Source organism: Dermacentor silvarum, chromosome 8 (genome assembly GCF_013339745.2).
Source record: "Dermacentor silvarum isolate Dsil-2018 chromosome 8, BIME_Dsil_1.4, whole genome shotgun sequence".
Taxonomy (NCBI): Eukaryota; Metazoa; Arthropoda; class Arachnida; order Ixodida; family Ixodidae; genus Dermacentor; species Dermacentor silvarum.
Genome location: NC_051161.1, coordinates 6,633,717 through 6,651,781, shown reverse-complemented (window position 1 = coordinate 6,651,781; position 18,065 = coordinate 6,633,717). Strand labels below are relative to the sequence as shown.

The window sequence follows — 18,065 nt, the reverse complement described above, 5'->3', positions numbered from 1 at the left end:
TCGCACAGGCATGAAGGGTGCTGTTTCCATGCAAATAAGGTTTAATGTTATGCACCCTGACTACTATGCAGTGCTGGAAACTTCCAAAGCCAGTTTTCCCCCAACTCGAATAAACAATTTCCCTATATCTTTGTAAGGCACAATTGTTCACCCTATCAAATGGTTTCTGTAAAGATAAATTATATTGCCATGCAAAGAGGCCCTTAATTGATATCTTAAATTTACTACTAAGCTTGTTTTAAACATTTACATAATGAAGTCACTGCACTCAAGCTGAAATGATGTTGCAGAGCAAGTAGTAGTGATAATGTAGCCTCCTGCTTGAAGTTTAACAGTTAAACCTCAATATAATGAAGTCAGTAAAATTGGCAGATCACTTCATTCTATCGAAATATTGATATTTTGAAATTTGACTCTTTATGTAAGTACAGTCACTGACATTTTTTTTTTTTTTACTGTGGATACAATGCGAAAGAGAACGGACAGACAGAAGCAGACACACACAGAGCTGTGTGTGTCTGCTTCTGTTCGCCCTCCAGAACACGAGATTACGCAACCTCCAGCACTAAATGCGTGGGAAGACAGAGCATTTAAGAAGACAGACAGACCCACAAATATTTTCGCGCCTGTGGCAGGAGAACGTTGCAGCTCCACCCAAGGCATGCCTCTCACTCATTCCGGATCATGTTAACCGTAACTAGCGGAGATCAGTGCTAAAAAGTATACACACGCAGAAAGAGAGGACACGTGCTTAAAACTCACAGAATTGTTGCTTCCCACCAAGCCGTCGTCACTATCAGTGGCACGAGGAGCTTCACATCGCAGAAGAGTTCCAAAAATATTGCGACATGCCTGTCTAGGCTGTCTACTACAATAAACAAATTTTGTCTATTTTTGGAGCCAGCTTATTGCTTCCAAGAAGCCCTTGTACATAGTGCCAATTTCAGTGGACAACATAAGTTTCCAACAGCCGCCCTAGAAGGCACTACCAACCACAGTTTTTCCCAAACTCGGCTTCAAAGGTGGCGGCCTCTTGTTCTGGCGGGTAAGTTAAGTTCGTCCCCACAATTTTACTTATAACCATCGTGACATTGTGGTTTGGTACATAAAATTGTCTGCACGGGATGGAAGCAGCCTTCAGAAGCAAGAGTTGTAAAATATTGTGACTGACTGAAGCCAAGTTCTTTTTTCAGAACACATTTTCTATTATGTCCACTGTACTGGATACAGTGCATGACCGGAACAGCAACACGTGCATGGGAGCATTTTCTTAAATGTGTCATGCTCGCTCCTTCCACTTTCAACTGCATTGTTTTTGATACTTGCCTCATATTGTCATGTAATAACACTTTCTTCATTATATTATCCAATGAACTAATAGGAAGAAACAGTTGGATCAGCAAGGTTAGTTGCCGCCGACATGCGTTTTGACAACGTTAGTCATTTTTCCTGCCGGAAAGAATGTACAGCACAAATATGCAAAATGCCAGTCGGCAAGTGCAAAGTGACATGTCACAGCATTAAATGCAAGGTATCAGGGGTGTAGCCAGAAGAGGAGGGCGGGGGGGGGGGGGGCACAAACCAAGCACATGCATCGACACAACGCTGAGTTACACACAACAGCATACAACAAGGATGGGGGCACAGGGCAGGCAAGATGTGAAATAGCCACAACAAACAGGTGGGTGGGGAAGTATGTGGATGCAGACGAGCTGAGACGTTCATGCGGCGGTGTCTAGACTTCAAAAGGTACACAGAAATAGGAATGTTAGGAGGCCGCTCTAAGTGCAACAATCAGGTGAATGTTGAAAGGTGTGGTAATGACTGGCAATAGGGGAGTGCGGTTGAAGCAAGACAGAAGTAGCGAAAAATTCGGGACATAGGAAGAGTGTCTGGTCACTGCCCGATTCCTCGACACTAGACGGCCATGGCCAGTTGCCCAGCGGCGGTTCACCAACAGTGTCGTAACACGTGCTGCTTGATGCTCGAGAGCTAGTTCTAACAAAATATCTCTGCAGTTTGCGGAACAGCCGTATACATTGGTCAGGAGCAAGTGTCAGGAGATAAAACACTCAAATCTCTCAGAGCTGCTAGCCTTTATTTTACTACAGAGGCTAGCATGTAGAAGAAGTCTGATGCCGTAATTTTGACAAAGGCTTCCCACACAGAAAGTAACTCTGCTTCGACTCTCATGAATTCCTGATTGTGATCAAATAACGATATGTGTAATGTAATGAGTACCACAAAGCCATAATCTCAAGTGAAGAAGGGTGCCAAGTTGGGCAGCAGGTCACCGAAAGTGAGTGAAACTTTCATCGTATGATACTATTGAAGTTCTAGCGCAAAGCTTTGTTACTGCATTTTAAATGTAAAAGAACATAGCACAGGCATAACACAGGAAGTGTGATTGAGTACCAGGTGATTTGCCAAATAGTGTGTGCGCTCTTCCATAGCTGTGACTGAACCACTCATTAGAAGATCTCGTGGGAAAACAATGCTGCACTTTGTTGTTAGCCGAGCTGCAAGCTCAACAGGTCTCTTTTTGCCCTTTGCCTTGTTTTCCAGCACCTTTTTTTCTTCTTACTTGTTTTTCTGTGACAAGTAGTGACTGAAGAAAATGCCAGTCCATTTACATTCACGAATAACAGGTAGACAGTGGATTTTTATAGACCAATTACAAAACTGTAAGTTTGCTTTCCTGCCTGGCTTGTTAACCAAAACCTTGCCTCCACAGGTTCCATTCCTCCCTCTAAGTAGGGTCCCAATGGTAGAAGCATGGCCACAAAGGCTTTCCTAAAAATTCACGCAGAAACTCCACTGGAATTGTCGTATGCATAAGTGTTGTGCCACTTGCTATCTCCACACAGTGCGATGTCATTATCAATCCTATCAAACTTGATCCGACCAGCAAAAACACTTTTCAAGCTTTAACGGTCGTTATCAACCTTATCGAACTACATCTGACCCTTATCAACCTTTATTGCTTGTTATCAACCCTTATTGATCATTTTGAACCTGCGAAAGTGGATGCCCAGCGAAGCTGTTGCAAAACCACCACTACAACTGTCGAGGGGGGTATGCAATGCTTTATTGATGGTTCAGATGCTTGTTTTGAGCTTGTTCTTTATTGAAACGTGTACGGTTCTGTGTGCTGTATGGGTGATTTCAACGAATGTATGCACTGTTTGCTTCACTTTGCCGAGTGCTTGTCTCCTCAGTCTTAGGGGAGTATGAGCCATTGCATTCGAGTATGAGACATTACATTCGTCTTATATGATGGATGGACAGGTTTCTTGTTGGGTAGGCATAGAAATGCTTACACATTTAAAAGTCCCCGAAAAAGTATTGTCGTCATGGTTTCCTACCCCACACCTAGCCAACGAGAAGGAATGTGCTGTTGCCATTCAAGAGCCTTTGCTACCGTGGAAATCTAGAAAGGTTTGCAGTGGTAAAGGTAAAGCTGTTGAATGGGAACAATGCATTGCTCTATGGAAGTATTATGGTTGCAAAATACATTTCTTGCACATGCGCAGAATGTATCTGCAAATGGTGGGCCACCATGGGTTACATGGTTCACTATTCGCGACTCCAGCCATTCATGCGACACCTAGCGGCGAGCGCCGGAAACCTCGTACGGAGGTCGGAGCGTCGGAGCAGACGCTCCGTCCGTAGCCTTCGCACTGCGAGCGGGTGCGCGCCACCATCAACGAAACTCCGCACAGCCGTGGAATTATTCTGCGTTTTGCAGTTTTGCGGCGTCGCAGAGCCACATGGACTGCGAATCTTATCATAAGCTGCGACAATGGCAATTGTTATGTTCTCAACATCTTGCTTGAGAAAGTTTTCATTTTTTTTTTTTTCAGGCGAGGGTCGGTTTGTTGTTTGTGTGAAGAGAACGCGATACTGTTGCTTGTACTATGTTTGCAGTAAAGCGCTACAGCGAACTTCAGGAAGTTTGCGTTGAGGTTGTTACTGCCATCGTGATAACGTTCAGCGTATGCGTGCTGCAACAAGCAGTTTCATGTGATAGCCGGCGTGGTAATGCAGTTTATGATGCAAATGTCGCCGTAGTACTCAAGCTTTCCTTCATTAAAGCTGTTATATCGGACACATGCGGCGCACAACGTGGAACTACCGAGTATGGTACATCAGCGAAAATCGATCGTTACATCGGAGTTTCAGGTACTCCCGGGTAACGTCGGTAAATCGTTCTATGTAAGCACAACATGTACGCGCCAGCATGCAAAATAACTGTGGGGTGACATAGCGGTACGCCTTCCTTGCGACCTGGACACGCTATCCGTGTAACTAGTGCAAATTAGTAGGTGCTCATTGAAAATGCGTAATTATCAAAGCAATTGTATCTCTTATCAGTGTCTGAAGGAAATTGGCAGTTAACCCATTGGCTTCCGCGCTCTCCGCGGCCGTTCCCGCCTGGTATTCCGCCGTAAAACTTTCGCGCCCGCCGGCGGCTTGGGTAGGTGCACCTAAACCGCAATAAAATCCGCAACAAACGTCATAGAATAACAAACTTTGTTTTATTTGCTTAACAATGCTTGACTGCATCAGGTGCTTCAGTATGACTTTCGTGTGTGAAAAAGTTTAAAGCACACGGGCATGTGAAGAGCAACTTCACATTTTTCACACTCCCATCGGCTCTCGGACTTTTTGCCGTGTGCCTTACAAACTAAGCAAAGTCTTGATGGATTTTGCTTGACTTTGTTTGGCAGGATGTGGCGAGGAAAATGAGCCCATTCGGCGGCTTGTAGGCGCATTGGTGAGGCCGCTACAGGCGGGTTTCTTCGATCATGGTAGAGGGGCAGAGTGGTCTCTTCGAAAATGGCCTCAGCGAGATTGACCTTCCAATCAGTGTAGTGGAGCCGCTTGCCATTTGCTTTGACAAATAGAGCATAGCTGTTATAAACAGTGATGTCCATAATGTAAAAGAAGATTTTCTTGTAGCCTTTCGCATATCTTCTCATGATGGGAAAGGAAGCGAGTTGTTGGTCCTCGCGATCAACTCCTCCCATGCCTCGGTTGTAATCAAGTACAACTTGCGGTTTCAAAACTGGCAAGCCGTTCTGGCGACCCTTCTTTCCTGAATCGGTCACATTAGCTGCATTGTGCAAGGTAGAGAGCATAGTTACTTGCTTTTTATCTTGCCATGTCAGAGCCATGATGCCTCGTGCAAAGAGAGCTTTGCATTCACCTTTTTTCATCTTGAGTTTCTTGAATTCATCTGGCATGTTCTTATGGTGTAGACGAACTGTACCCACTGCATTCGAACCAGATTCTTTAAGGCGACGAAACAGTATCGGTGAAGAATACCAGTTGTCCATATATATCGTGTGGCCATCAGGTAAGTGTTTTCCAACGAGGTCAAGAACAACGGCCTCACTGCACAATAGCCCATCAGTTGCTGGTGTTTTCTCACTTTTTCCAGTATAAATTGAGAAATTCAGGCAGTAACCACTGGATGACTCACACAGTTTGTAGAATTTCAATCCAAATCTTGCTCGTTTCGAAGGATTGAACTGAACGTAAGACAGCCGACCCCGAAACTTCATCAGGCTTTCGTCGACCGCAAGATCTTCTTCGGGATGATAGGCTGCACCAATGGATTTTAGTATGTGATCAAGGACAGGCCGTATCTTCCAGAGCCTATCTCCATTTTGGGGAATGCTGTTGTCGCAGAAATGCAGATAGCGTGACAGTGCCCAAAAGCGATGTCTTGGCATGACAGTGGCAAAAAATGGTGTGCTGATGACAGGTCTCGTTGACCAGTAGGACTGAATCCTGCTCTTTTTCACTTGGCTCATCAACACGCACATGGCGAAATAAGCTTTCATTTCACCTGGCGTTGTTTCATGCCATGAGGGGTCGGGATGCGAGCGCTGCTTCTCGCTTGCAGAGGCGTTTGTGTGCAAAGCAATTGTCCCCCAAATCTCTTCTCCAAGAAGCGCATTGAACATTCCAAGAGCACTCGGATTTGCACCTACTTGAAGCTCTATGGATCTCTTGATACCTGGTTGGCCGCTGAAAGGGTGCTCGACAATTTTTTCAACACTGTCATCCTTCTTCCCATCGCCAGTTTTCAATCCTGCGCTTCTTTGGAAATGTCTGCGAAGCATCCATGGAGGCGTCCGCTGAACACAGATTCTCTTCTTCATCACTACCACTTTCATCAGTTTGGCAGTCCCCATTGTCTAACAAAACATCGTCCTCATCACAAACGTCACTTTCTTGGTCACTGTCGAACACAAGATTCAGTATTTCTTCATCCGTCAAACCGCGTTTCTTCCGTGGCGCCATGTTTCGAAAAAGCCGCGATAGTGCACCCTTCGCCTCTGAAGAAAAAAAAAAACCACTTTCAAACAGCTAAAAAACCTGGACAACTATGTCCATCTAGCGAATAATATACCAAGCAAAAAGCAAACACAAAGTACTGTGCTGCCATCTATGAAACAATGTAAAAAATAAACATTTTCTAGGCGGCCGGCACTTCGCCGGTCAAAGCGCTTTTGGCCTCGCCAACCTGGCCGGCGGAGTGCCGGCCGCGGAAACCAATGGGTTAAGAGGTGAACACAGTTCTGACCACTTAAAGTGCAGGATATGTAAATTATAGAATAACATGAAAATTAATTAGATTCATAATGCAGTAGATTAGTTAACATTAATTTACACAGAAACATTTGTTTTATTCCATTAGTTTACACAGCAGCCATAAGCGACATGTTCGTTGACAGCGGGGAGTAATCAATCATGGTCAGGCCACGCGAAACAAGCCATACATGTACATGGTGTGCAAATGTGTTTTTGTTGTAGTAAGCAAATCTTTCGGTTTCTCATTTATCGTATTGTTCTCTATGAGAGAAACAATGCGCCAACTACTGGAATAACTACAGCTAAGCGAAGCAACAGTCACGTTGTGCAAATCTTGAATGTAAAATAGATAACAGGAATGCAAAAGTATCGAGAAATGTTCGCCACAGATTCGTAGCGCATGCTCGCGATAAAGTGCAAAGCTTGATTTTAGGTTCGCTTGCTCTCTGGACTGAAAAGAGCGTGCAGAGTTTGCGCCTTCGCCGAACAAAAATGTGTTAAGGCAACAACAATGAGAAAGCGCGCGCCGGCTGCGCATTTATCCGCATGTACAGCGGCAACAGCTGATCGAGCACTTCGGTGCGCTGCTGCGGGCCATATTAAATGTACCAAACTGAGCAGGTTGTAATATTTTGGCAATCCTGGCGAGGCCAGCGTGACGTATCCAACTTCGCCGGCCGCTGTCTCACACGCTCGAAACACCGGACTATCTATCTGCGCCTTAACAGTGACTCAAACAGCAGAAACGTGCTTGTACTTTTCCGACCATCCAACAGTGCACGAGTACTTCGGTTCCACGACCAATGGGTTCAAGAATACATCGGTGATTTTCATCAGAATCTCGTGTGGGTCCGCTGTCACGCCAGATGTTTGCACACACCGTGCGACCACTTCAGCCTCATTACCCACTGTGCCTCTCTCAGATCGGCTAAAATGATTTGGTCGGCGTAAGCTACTCGCTTTCCTTCCACAAAACAGCGCAAACCGGCATCACACTGCACGAAAATCATCAAACTACTGTGTACTGTACATCAAACACAGCGGTTTCGGCGACGCGGCGACCTCCGTATAACCGCCATGTTGCACAGTGTAGCCAGGCGCGGCCAATTTTTGCAGCGCCCCCTGCAGTTCATTTGAGTTGCGAATGGGTTCATAAACGCTGCTGCTTATACAAATGCTTCGAAAAAGAAACTGCGCTAAATACGGGACTAAACAAGAAGGCACAAGACAGCACTCTGTCTTTTGCTAAGTCCTGTTATTAGTGCTGTTTAATTTTCCAAGTCATGTACCTACTAGCTCATCACGCATTACATAAGTGCCACCAAATTGTAGACTAAATTTATTTATTTCCATACCTTCAAGGCCAATATGGCGTTATAGAAGGCAGCAGGCATAATATAGGTTCACACATTTTAGTACATATATGGCAGACAGATGCTGGAGTAATACATAGTAAACTAAAAACACAAAAAGCAAAACCCACAACACAACTATGTTGGACAACCAGATTTGGACAAATTTCTTCCTTTGCCTAAACAAAGTATAAAATCCCTAAATCTAGGGAAATTTCTCTAGGCTTGGCAGCACTGCTATTGCATAAAAATCTTAGGACAGAAGCAACCTCTTGCAGACACTCCTTTGCTTTCAAATGCAGTTCATTTTTCGAGTGGGCACCCGCAGGAGATTGTTGAGGCCTGCTACATTCAAAACATGAGCCCAATGTATGCGAGGAAACCAACCAATTGCACTATCCAAAAAGACATTGAATCATTTTGGGACAGCTTCACCATTGCTTCATGCAAGCAAAAAATGGTAATATATGGGCCCTTATTTTCTAAATTTGTTCCGACACTTTTCTTTGCAGCCTCGGTCCTTCAGACCTCTTTAATTTACTGGGCGCCTTTATGGAAAAAGAAGAAAGAAAAACACAGAATTTTCCCTTACTTTTACAGCTTAGTGTATTGAAAAGGAAGATGGGCGGAAGGGGAGCAAAAATAGCTGAATTTTTCGTTCTCCTCCTGGATTTTTAGTTTAAGCTATTCTCGCTAGCACATGGGAAGAAGAGGAAAAATAAAAACAAAATCAAATGTTAGAAAAACAAAAAAATGCCTACCGAATCCAGCAATGTCAAGCACACCAATGTAGTGGGACGATGAACTGAACGGAATGCTCTGGTTAATGCGCCGTACAATGAAGTCAAACAGCTTAGAGTAGACAGCCTTGGCCAAGGCATCACGTGCATTGTTTGCTTCGTAGGCCTTCAGGGGCACCCTGGGGGGATCACACCAGCAGACATGCGACAACTTGCATCAGTCACAATCATGTCATTTGTTCAACAGGCACAACAACACGGCCCTCTGCATGCATGCACGTCACACTGCACACAGAGTGAAGCATGCAGCCTGGTGGTGCAATAAAGTCAAAGACTCTCCATTAGCAAGCAAACACTAAACAATTCCAAGGCGGCTATGAATATCTGAAGGAACAAGATTGCATATAGCATAAGGAAGGCTAGCAGGCTAGGTGGTTTGACACGATTATGTATGTTATACAGCGGCTATGGACAAAGAACGAGATGCACTTGTTCAGTGCTGTGCCCGTCCTTTGGTCAAACATGCTGTACACCACACATGCACATGGCAATTATCATGCCAGGAAGGCAAGGGCACAACAATTTTTGCCACGACATAAAGGTACAAAATACGATTTGGATGCTCAGCACAGATATTTACTCTAAGGCTACTGAAACCATTCTCAATGCAGCAATCAACAAAGAATTTTATCATTAAAAAAGGCAAGCAAGACAGTGTTGCGCTTATACAGTCGCCGACCGATAATTCGGACTCTACGGAGACTCCTTATAACCCGGGAGTCTGAAATACCAAATTTGCCCAGAAATATGCGACTTTATTCCCAAAGTGGCCGAAAAAAGTGTGCCACATTCTCAGATATTAACTTTTGGAGATAACTTCAATTTCGCATGATTATAGCGCAAGACGCATCCACGTCTAGGAGTGATGGCATTCCTGGCACAGTGCCAAGCATGCTATTTTATCACTGTGCAGAAATGCAGCAGCTTGTCAGTGTGTCTCGTGCTAGTCACGCGAAATGTCATGAAAATAAAACTACCTTTCGAAGGCGATCGTTCATGAATACAGCCCAAGCTTGTCAGTGCGTGTTGCTGCGCACACACACACTTGCCCTTGCTCTAGGCACTCCGTGGCTGCGATTTTCTGGCAATGCCTCTTCAGCTATTCCTTCTCGCACTTTTCGCACTTTCTCAGTGGTCAAAGCAATTCTCCGCACACATTACCAACGGGGTCAGCCAGCCATGAAGAGCAGCATAAAATCGAGTGGAAGGCGTCGCTACAAAAACGCGGCCCGTATTTCGACCATAGTCATGCTGTTGCTACAGACAGACGAAAGTGCAGTTGATGCATGCACTGAATTCTCATTGGTGAATATAAGATCGACTAGGCTTTGCTAGTTACGGTGTTGCAAAGCATCAGTGACATGACCAACGACCATGTCGACAACGTCTCAAAACAAAAAATACTGCAATTTCTGCTCGACTCGGTAGCCATATTAGTGCACGGTCATGCAGTCAGAGTCCGAATTATTGCACAATATGCTGTAAGATGTGCGAATTTTTCGTCGCCTGTATACATTAAATGTCTATGCGGCTAAGGGTGGTGCCACGGGGCTGTCTAAATAATCAAGCATGTCCAAATAAATCGGTGTCTGAATAACCGGCTGTTGACTGTAGTGGAGCCACGCAAATGCATGCATACTATTCAGAAAGAAACAAGGACAACCCAGTGATGGAGCTGAACACGCTCACATAAAGCTTGGCCATTTCAAACTGATGTATGCACTAAACAGTAGAAACAGTGTCTAGAACATTCCTTGCACGTAAGCGAATGTGTGTGAAGCAACGAATCGACCACTTCTTCCTTGCACAGGGGCATTAAAACGTAAATTAAATTTTTTTTTTTTTTTGGGGGGGGGGGGGGCGGCTCATTCATTTTTTAAGACATTTAATAGTTAGGACTTATTTACGTTCATTGTGAAGTCCGAATTATCGGTCGTTGACTGTACTTAAAGGGCAGCTGAAGCAGCACTTTTTTAAAAAAAGTGAGCTTTCAATGAATTATTATAGTTTTTAACCTCATGAATAAGAAAATTATAGTTCAACAGACCAGAAGTCTCAGCTAGTTGCTTTAATTTAGCAAAAACAAGCTGCAGCGTCGTTTAACGGGCTCTGATGGCGAAAACGATCGTGACGTCATTATAAGTATCTGCGAGGAGCATGATTCAAATAGAGCGCACACGTGACCCCTGTATTGACGTCATCCTCGCGCCCGGTCTTTTCGCTGCTACTCTCGGCGCGCGAAGGGGGGCGGAGCTTCAATGAAAATTTAAACCACGATTGCAACGCTGCTACGCGCATAATCGAGAAAATAACTGCAGGAGTTGAATTATAGTGTCAACCTTCCAAACCCCTGTAAATCTTCGAATACTAAAACCTCTTCAGCTTCCCTTTAAACTAGGAAAACGCTGCCTCTCTGAAAATGATGCAGAAGCTAGAATAGGGTGGCTCTAGCCAGAATGTTGAGAACCTGTGCGGCTTCTTGGCATGATCTCAAAGATTAGGGTACACTCATGGCACACTGAGGCCATGGTCCTGGATTTGTGTCTTATGCACAAGCCACCAGGAGGGGTATTCTGTCAGTGTTCACCTAGTGGACATGTCCATTTTGTCTGCTGCTGAAGTTATGATTGGCTGGGCTGGGATACGTGTCAGAAGGAGACAGGCACTCCAGCCAATCAGTAATTCAGCAGCAGACAAATGGACATGTCCACTAGGTGGACACTAACAGAATACCCCACCGGGTGCATGTGTTGTCTGCTTAAGTGAAGCTGCATTTCGCTGCTATGAACTTGCAGCACAAATATTGTTAGTGCAGGAATGGGCCTTAAATGCTGTTAATAAAAAAATAACTTTGTCAATTACCATCCCTGCAGCTTTGCCCAAGATTGCTTCAATATTGTATACCCATCAGAACAGTGAAGTTACTGTCTGTGCTCACATGTAGACGGTGCCTTTGAGGCCGCCCTTGCTGGTCTGCATGACACGACTCAGCAGACTCTGGCGCAGCTCGTCTGGGTCAACGCCCATCAATGCTGCAGCGACCCGCAGCGACTGCTCCGACTCGGGCATCACCTGGCTGCCCCCACGGCTGTCATCGGGGCTCTCCTCAAAGGTTACGTTGCCCAGGTGCAACACGGCGGCCACTGCCACATAGATGTTGAGTCGCTCTTCGTCAGTCAGACCTGCGTGTCAGGCAAGAAGCTGGGAGTCAACCTTCGGAGAAGTGCTGGGTACTTGAGCATTTCTGTTTTTATCTTGTCCCAGTGGCTGCTGCAGCTAGAATTGGAGTGCCACAGCAATGAGTTATTTGCTTACTGATCAAGCGGTGTACAAAATGCAGACTGGTACACAACTCTCAATAAAAGAGGAAGATGGGAGAGTTCGTAGCTTTTACCCTTGTGCCTCTTGGTTTGCAAATGCAAGATTTGGGGTTTTGTCCACTAATCTCTGTCCTGCCACCTCTTCTTGCCTTGTGATTAATCCAGATGATGGTTTTCTTGCTTGTCCATATTTTACCATGTTGTGCGTAATTATTTGGGGGAGCATGCACAGCCAGAAAGTCTTACCGCGCATGTTTTTCCAAATAAAGTTGAGCGGATAGACAGCGCTGCATTTCCTTCTTTGCCCATTGTTTCATGTCGCACTGTGCCTACAAGATGGTACACATACCCATAAGCTGGAGGGCCCGGTCAAGGTTTGAGAAGTCCTTGGCATCGTCAATAACTGGGTCACGCAGTGGTCCTTTGCTTTGATGCTCCTTGGATCGGGAGTTGTTTTTGAGCAGCCTCTCAGACTCCGAAGAGCAAAAGTATTGGGTGCATCCATGGCGCAAGTACTGCAACAGCATGAAAAACGAGTAGTGATCAAGAACAACTTGCTCAAAATTCAGAAAGACGGTGGAGCAGAATTCATTTAGGCGTCTTCCTTCAGAATAGACTACTTTCCGATACCTTTTTTTTTTTCTTTCTGTTATAAGGTTCCCCAGCACATTTCTGGGGTGCATGCTATGAGGCAATATGCACTTTTGAGTGGCCAATACCTCATTAATATGTACCTGGTGGGAACGTAGCAAAACTACGCATTAAATGGCAGTAAGCAATAAGTGCCAAGTATAAATTTACGTCTCTTTACATGCGTTGCCGCAAATTAAAAATGTGACGTGACAATAACCATTACCTAAAACATGGGTTCTCAAAGTGGGTTCCGCGGAACCCTGGGGTTCCGCCGGCCCCTGCTCGGGGTTCCGCGAGCCACTGATAAATTTTCCGTGGTCCCGCGCTAACCAAGTGGCTAAAACGGCGAAAACGAGGTGCGCTCGATCTACAGAACCTCCGTTACTCACGCCCGAGTGTCCAAAAGCACTCACAGCGCGTAACGGCAACGCGCGAACTGAGTAATAAATTCGCAAGCCGCTTGTAGCCACCCAACCTCCGAAAACGGGCATTACGCCTAAGCTTTCGTACTTAAACCTCGGAGGCCATAATTTACCAATATGCGCATTTCTGCCGTTTGTAGATAGCGTAGGTGCCGATTGCGTGCACACTGACGTATACATTGGAGGAATAAAAAAAATGAAGAAAAAAGAATGCGCGGAGCATCGCAAATACGCGCCGCAGAAGAGCAAGAACGACGCTAGCGTCCAACCGAAACGAAGCGGCGCAGTCCGCATCGCCATGATCCTCAGTGGCAAGCGTGCGCGGCACGTGATTGACAGCAACGCCGGAGCGCTTCGTGCCTAATTGCGCCCTTAAGACTTTATTCTTGCGTTTATCGCCGCGCGTAGCACCGCGTTGGTGGCATGCCGCGTGCCTTCATAAGTGCGTAGTTGCCATCCATGATCGCATCGATAACCACTGCAGTTTCGTCCACAGCAGCTGAGGCAAACAGTAGTTTCGTTTTCGTAGTTTCATTTGTGAAGGCTCGCGTCGGCTGCGTGCCTTCACAAATGCGTAGTCACCAACCATGTTAGCGTCGACAGCGACCGCGGTTTCGTCCGCACTTCTTGCAGCGAACGGTAGTTTCGTTTTGACTTCGTGCGTGCGTCGGCCGCCTGCCTTCTGAACCGCAAGGTCGCCGTCCATGATCGCGACGATAGCGGCCGCGGTTTCGTGCGCAGCGGTTGCGGCAAGCAGTAGTTTAAAGCTGTCGAAGATTAAGAGCCCCGGCTACATCGCGATGGGCGGACAATTTGTTGGCGAGCAGCTGACTGGCAAAAAAATAATCGGGATGTACGTGCACGAGGCCTTCGCCGCTGCTAGCGCAAATCAGTCATGAGATGACGAGAATTTCAGCTTCTGCACTGGTCTTGTGCTAAATAAATATAAACAGAATTTGCTGATTCATTGAGTAAATAAAAGCGTGTTGATGTAGTTAAGCATTTGTTTATTGTTTTCTTGATACCCTCGATAATTCTACATTTGGTTAATTAGGACATTTTAATTCGGTTAACTGGGGGGGGGGGGGTTCCTTGGCGCATCATGGAGCTTATCAGGGTTCCCTGGAACGAACCTGCTTGAGAACCCCTGACCTAAAATATGCACTAAGAGCTTTTTTTCCAAAGCAGTGAAAAGTAATTTTGGCTCTTTCATATGCAGCAGGCGCTGCTGCATGGCTCCGATCACCCTGTGCAATTTGTGTGCAGCCCATTGAGCTATCTGTTGGTATAGACTTGTTGGTACTGTCCTTAAGTGCATTTCATGAGAGCATCTGTGTAGTCAGCTTTCTTCATGCCCACGCCATTTCTTACTGTGCAAGCGATGCACAAATTAGGTGCGTAGCTTGTTGAGCCAATGTGACAACACTGTGGCCTGCTTTCGTTTCTGCAAGCGACATGCACTCAAACCATTCCACCTCAATGAGGCGGCAGAGAACAGTGACCTGTTAGGGTTATTGTCACTAACTAAATGTGTGCAGTATGCTTCTACCGGCACTTCACTTACTGCGCACTACACCATGAGCACTGCAAGCTACAGCAGGTCCATCCAATTCGCTGGCATTTCTTGAACTTGAGATCACACAACCTCCAACATTAGGTGCACGGGAACACAGTGCGCATCAGTCCACTAGTCATCTCGGCTCACCATTAATGTTTGCACCCGCTAGAGATATGCCCCGACACATTCACTCGCCAGGCCCGTGGCCAAGAATTTTTTTCAGGGGGGGGGCACTAGCTGAAGGCCTTGACTATTTGAGGAAAGCACCTAGTATTTTTCAGTAATTATTTTCGATAAAAATCGCAGTATGTAAATTATGTTACTTTTTAAATACTATTTTATTAATAGTTTTATATTTTTTAGTTTTCAGATGAATCTTCCTAATAGTATAATATTTTTATACGGACGATTCGGCTTAATTGATTTCATTAATAAAAATAAAACAGCATTACTCAGAGCCAAAAATAAAAAGACTTTGGCCGATGTACTGAGCGCCGTAGAACATGGGCACGGAAAGATCTACTCAGTCTTGCACATGGCGAGCAGCTGTTGACAAGTTTCTTTGCGCAGCGGGGTGATGGGAGCTCTGCTGGAGAACACCGCCCCCCACCCCCCCAATCAAAATTTCAGGGAGGGGCGGCCCCTAGGCCCCCCCCCTCGGGCTACGGGCCTGGCACTCGCATATGCGCACCCACTCGTGCAGACAGCAGTGCGCAGCCACGGCCAGGCTAGAGGAGGCCACGAGGGCAGGAGGCGAGTGCATCACCTGCACCAAGGTGCTCTACTCAAGTGCTACCTGTGCTCAACACAATGCAAAAACTCCAGTGCTCCTCTGTATCCAAGAGCAGTGCACCCAATGCACTTTGGCTCTTCCTTTAAGACTAAATGCATCTCACCACTTGCAGTGTTTTGCATCTATATTAGGCAAGCAAGGACAAAGAAGGGCTAAGCTCTTAGCACCACAACTGCACTCTGTACATGCAGCATAGCATCAACTGCAGCGGTCCTCGACTGCCAGGTGGGCTTTGCACCAGGCGGAGTAAGAATGTTGCTTGCTCTCGTTATCAATGACAGAGTTGCAATGCCTATCTATGCTGCATGTCTCTGCATCATCGCGAACACACACAGAGAAAAATAATAAGGGCAGAGAAGAAGCCACTTGGCAGAGCTTGTGCAGAATACACCAGTGCAGCAGGGACTGGGACACCTGAATGGGGCAAATGTTTGAAACGCTAAATTAAGGCTTGCCACACATGCAATGTGCCTTGTACAAATTAAGAAGTTCAGCAGGAATGGTGCAGAATCAGCAACACAACAAGTCTGGCAGCCTGAGTTGAGGAAGTTGGAGTGAACGATGATGATTCTTTGGGAAGTGCTCACATGGAAGTCATCCGGGCTGGTGATTCGGAGCTGCTGCCTGAGCTCGTTGGGTGCGCCAGCGCAGAGTTGGTAGAAGATGTGGTAATTCCGTTCACCTTTGCTCTGGCCACAGATGCGAGACTTCTCCAGCAGGTAGTGCGAGATGAAGCCACCCACTACACTGCACTGCAATCAGAAAGGACCGAGAAAACACTTGAGACTGCAATACGCAGTGACATGCTTTCCTCCAGCAACTGTCACTGTTTGCCACACTGCTATGTGGGAAATGGGGAGCACTAGCCACTGCCATTGACACTCTCCTACTGATTTTCTGCCATTACATTCGCAGTTCCTCTCGTTAATAAGTTTAGGGGGCAATTGTTGGACGAAAACCTACTGTCATGCACCTGGGATCACGTGTCTTATTAGGCAAATTTTAAAGGCAGTCAAACCCTTACTGGAATATGACTGGTGTCGCATCACCTACTAAGTACCGTATTTACTCGACTGCAACGTGACCGCTATTGTAACGCGAGGGGTGACTTTTCATTGCGTCCATCAAGAAAAAATAAAACCGCGAAAGTAACGCGAGGGGCGACTTTTTGTTGCGTCCCAGCAAAAAATAAGAAAAAAAAAAAAAACTCCGCTAAAGTAACGCGAGACCACCGGATGCATGAAAAAGTAGCAGTTTCGCCCGAAAGGCAAAGCATCTATTGCGATAGCAAATTAGTACAGAGCTATACGGAGTAAGGACAGTAATTTTATCAGCTGTATAAACTTGGACACATTCGCTTACTAACTGAATTAACAAGTATGGGGTCAACGCTCACAAGCAAACATGAATAGATCACGCTCGATGACCGCGTACAACCGCTGTCAAAACGCTAGAGTGAGCAAGCGCGCCAGCAGCAGCGAGTGAAGGTTCGTGCAGTCTATTGCTTGAACGGAAACTGAGTGGCGAAAGCACAGTGCGTACAAAGGTAAGAGCCGTGTGGAGATCGCTTTCAAGATACGGTGCGCGCGACAGCCCACAGTCGTGCAAAGTACAAGTACGCAGTTGGTGGCAGAGTAGAAGCCGCGCCTCCTCCCTCCCTGCGCTCCTTTCCCGCTTTCCTCCTTTCGCGTGGGAGATTGAGTCGCAAGTTCCCCTTGCGCCTGGTCGCAAGATATGCATTTGGTGCTGCAGCTAAACGTCGCCCCCCCTCCCCCCCTACGACCTTTTACACGACGGAAGACTTTGCGTTTGCCCTCCGCCGTGCGTTCGCTCTCCATGAAAGTCACTCGCACATTTCACTCGTTGATTAGAATTGGGTGCATCATTGCACTTTTTAGACAACTTGAATTTCGGTATTCGATTGTAACATGAGGATCGACTTCAGGTAGCAAAAATCTGGAAAGAAACTCGCGTTACAATTGAGTAAATACGGTAATCAGGGGCTTTAAATTTACACACACAATTGGTCACCAAAGTAATCAGGCCCATTAAATGCCTGCACCTTAGGAACATGTGCATGGTTTACAGCTAAAGACGCACGAGTTACCGGCTATGCATAAAGCACAGCTTCCTGTACACAGGCAATGGCACAGTGGTTACCACATCCAACCCGAACACTGGCACAATCAGTACATCCAATCCCACAGCTATATACATTTTCTAGACATTTATTTTCCAAGGTGTTACGAGCAACTTGCACAGTCATGCAGGCTCTCAGAACTATCTGCTCAGAGTACCTTTTTACATGCAGTTAATACTCTTGAAGGAAGGAGGAGCAAAATGTGTTGCACATGCTGTCCTAATCAGAACATGGGAATGAAAGCTGCACACAAGAGTAACAATGCTCAAAACTGAGCTGGTGAAACCTGCAGCTATGCTTTGCTCAAGGTTTTTCCTGAGCTGCAGGCCGAGCTGGGCGAGTGCATGTCAAGCATCGTTAGAGTATTCTGAGTGAACAGAAAATAATAAAAAATAAAGAGGGCAGGAGTCTGCCCCATTTGAACAATTACTCATACTGATTGTG

At 46.0% G+C, this 18,065-nt stretch overlaps 2 protein-coding genes across 2 annotated transcripts in view; both read right to left on the bottom strand.

Moving 5' to 3' along the window:
* The window catches only part of LOC119460561 (unconventional myosin-VI-like), a 119,784-nt gene that overhangs the window by 76,900 nt on the left and 24,819 nt on the right, over positions 1-18,065 (bottom strand). The window contains exons 8-11 of the mRNA XM_037721495.2: positions 16,069-16,233; positions 12,425-12,590; positions 11,694-11,937; positions 8,717-8,874 (exon numbers count right to left, since the gene is read on the bottom strand). Coding sequence (XP_037577423.1) covers positions 8,717-8,874; positions 11,694-11,937; positions 12,425-12,590; positions 16,069-16,233 — 733 coding nt within the window. The remainder of the gene's footprint in view (positions 1-8,716; positions 8,875-11,693; positions 11,938-12,424; positions 12,591-16,068; positions 16,234-18,065) is intronic.
* LOC125939759 (piggyBac transposable element-derived protein 4-like) lies at positions 4,400-6,571 on the bottom strand. Its single transcript, XM_049655152.1, has one exon. The coding sequence runs from the start codon at positions 6,201-6,203 to the stop codon at positions 4,575-4,577; it is 1,629 nt and encodes a 542-aa protein (XP_049511109.1). The 5' UTR covers positions 6,204-6,571; the 3' UTR covers positions 4,400-4,574.

Coding starts and splice junctions, on each gene's coding strand:
- LOC125939759 (XM_049655152.1), bottom strand. CDS start 6,203: ATGGGGACTGCCAAACTGATGAAAGTGGTAGTGATGAAGAAGAGAATC.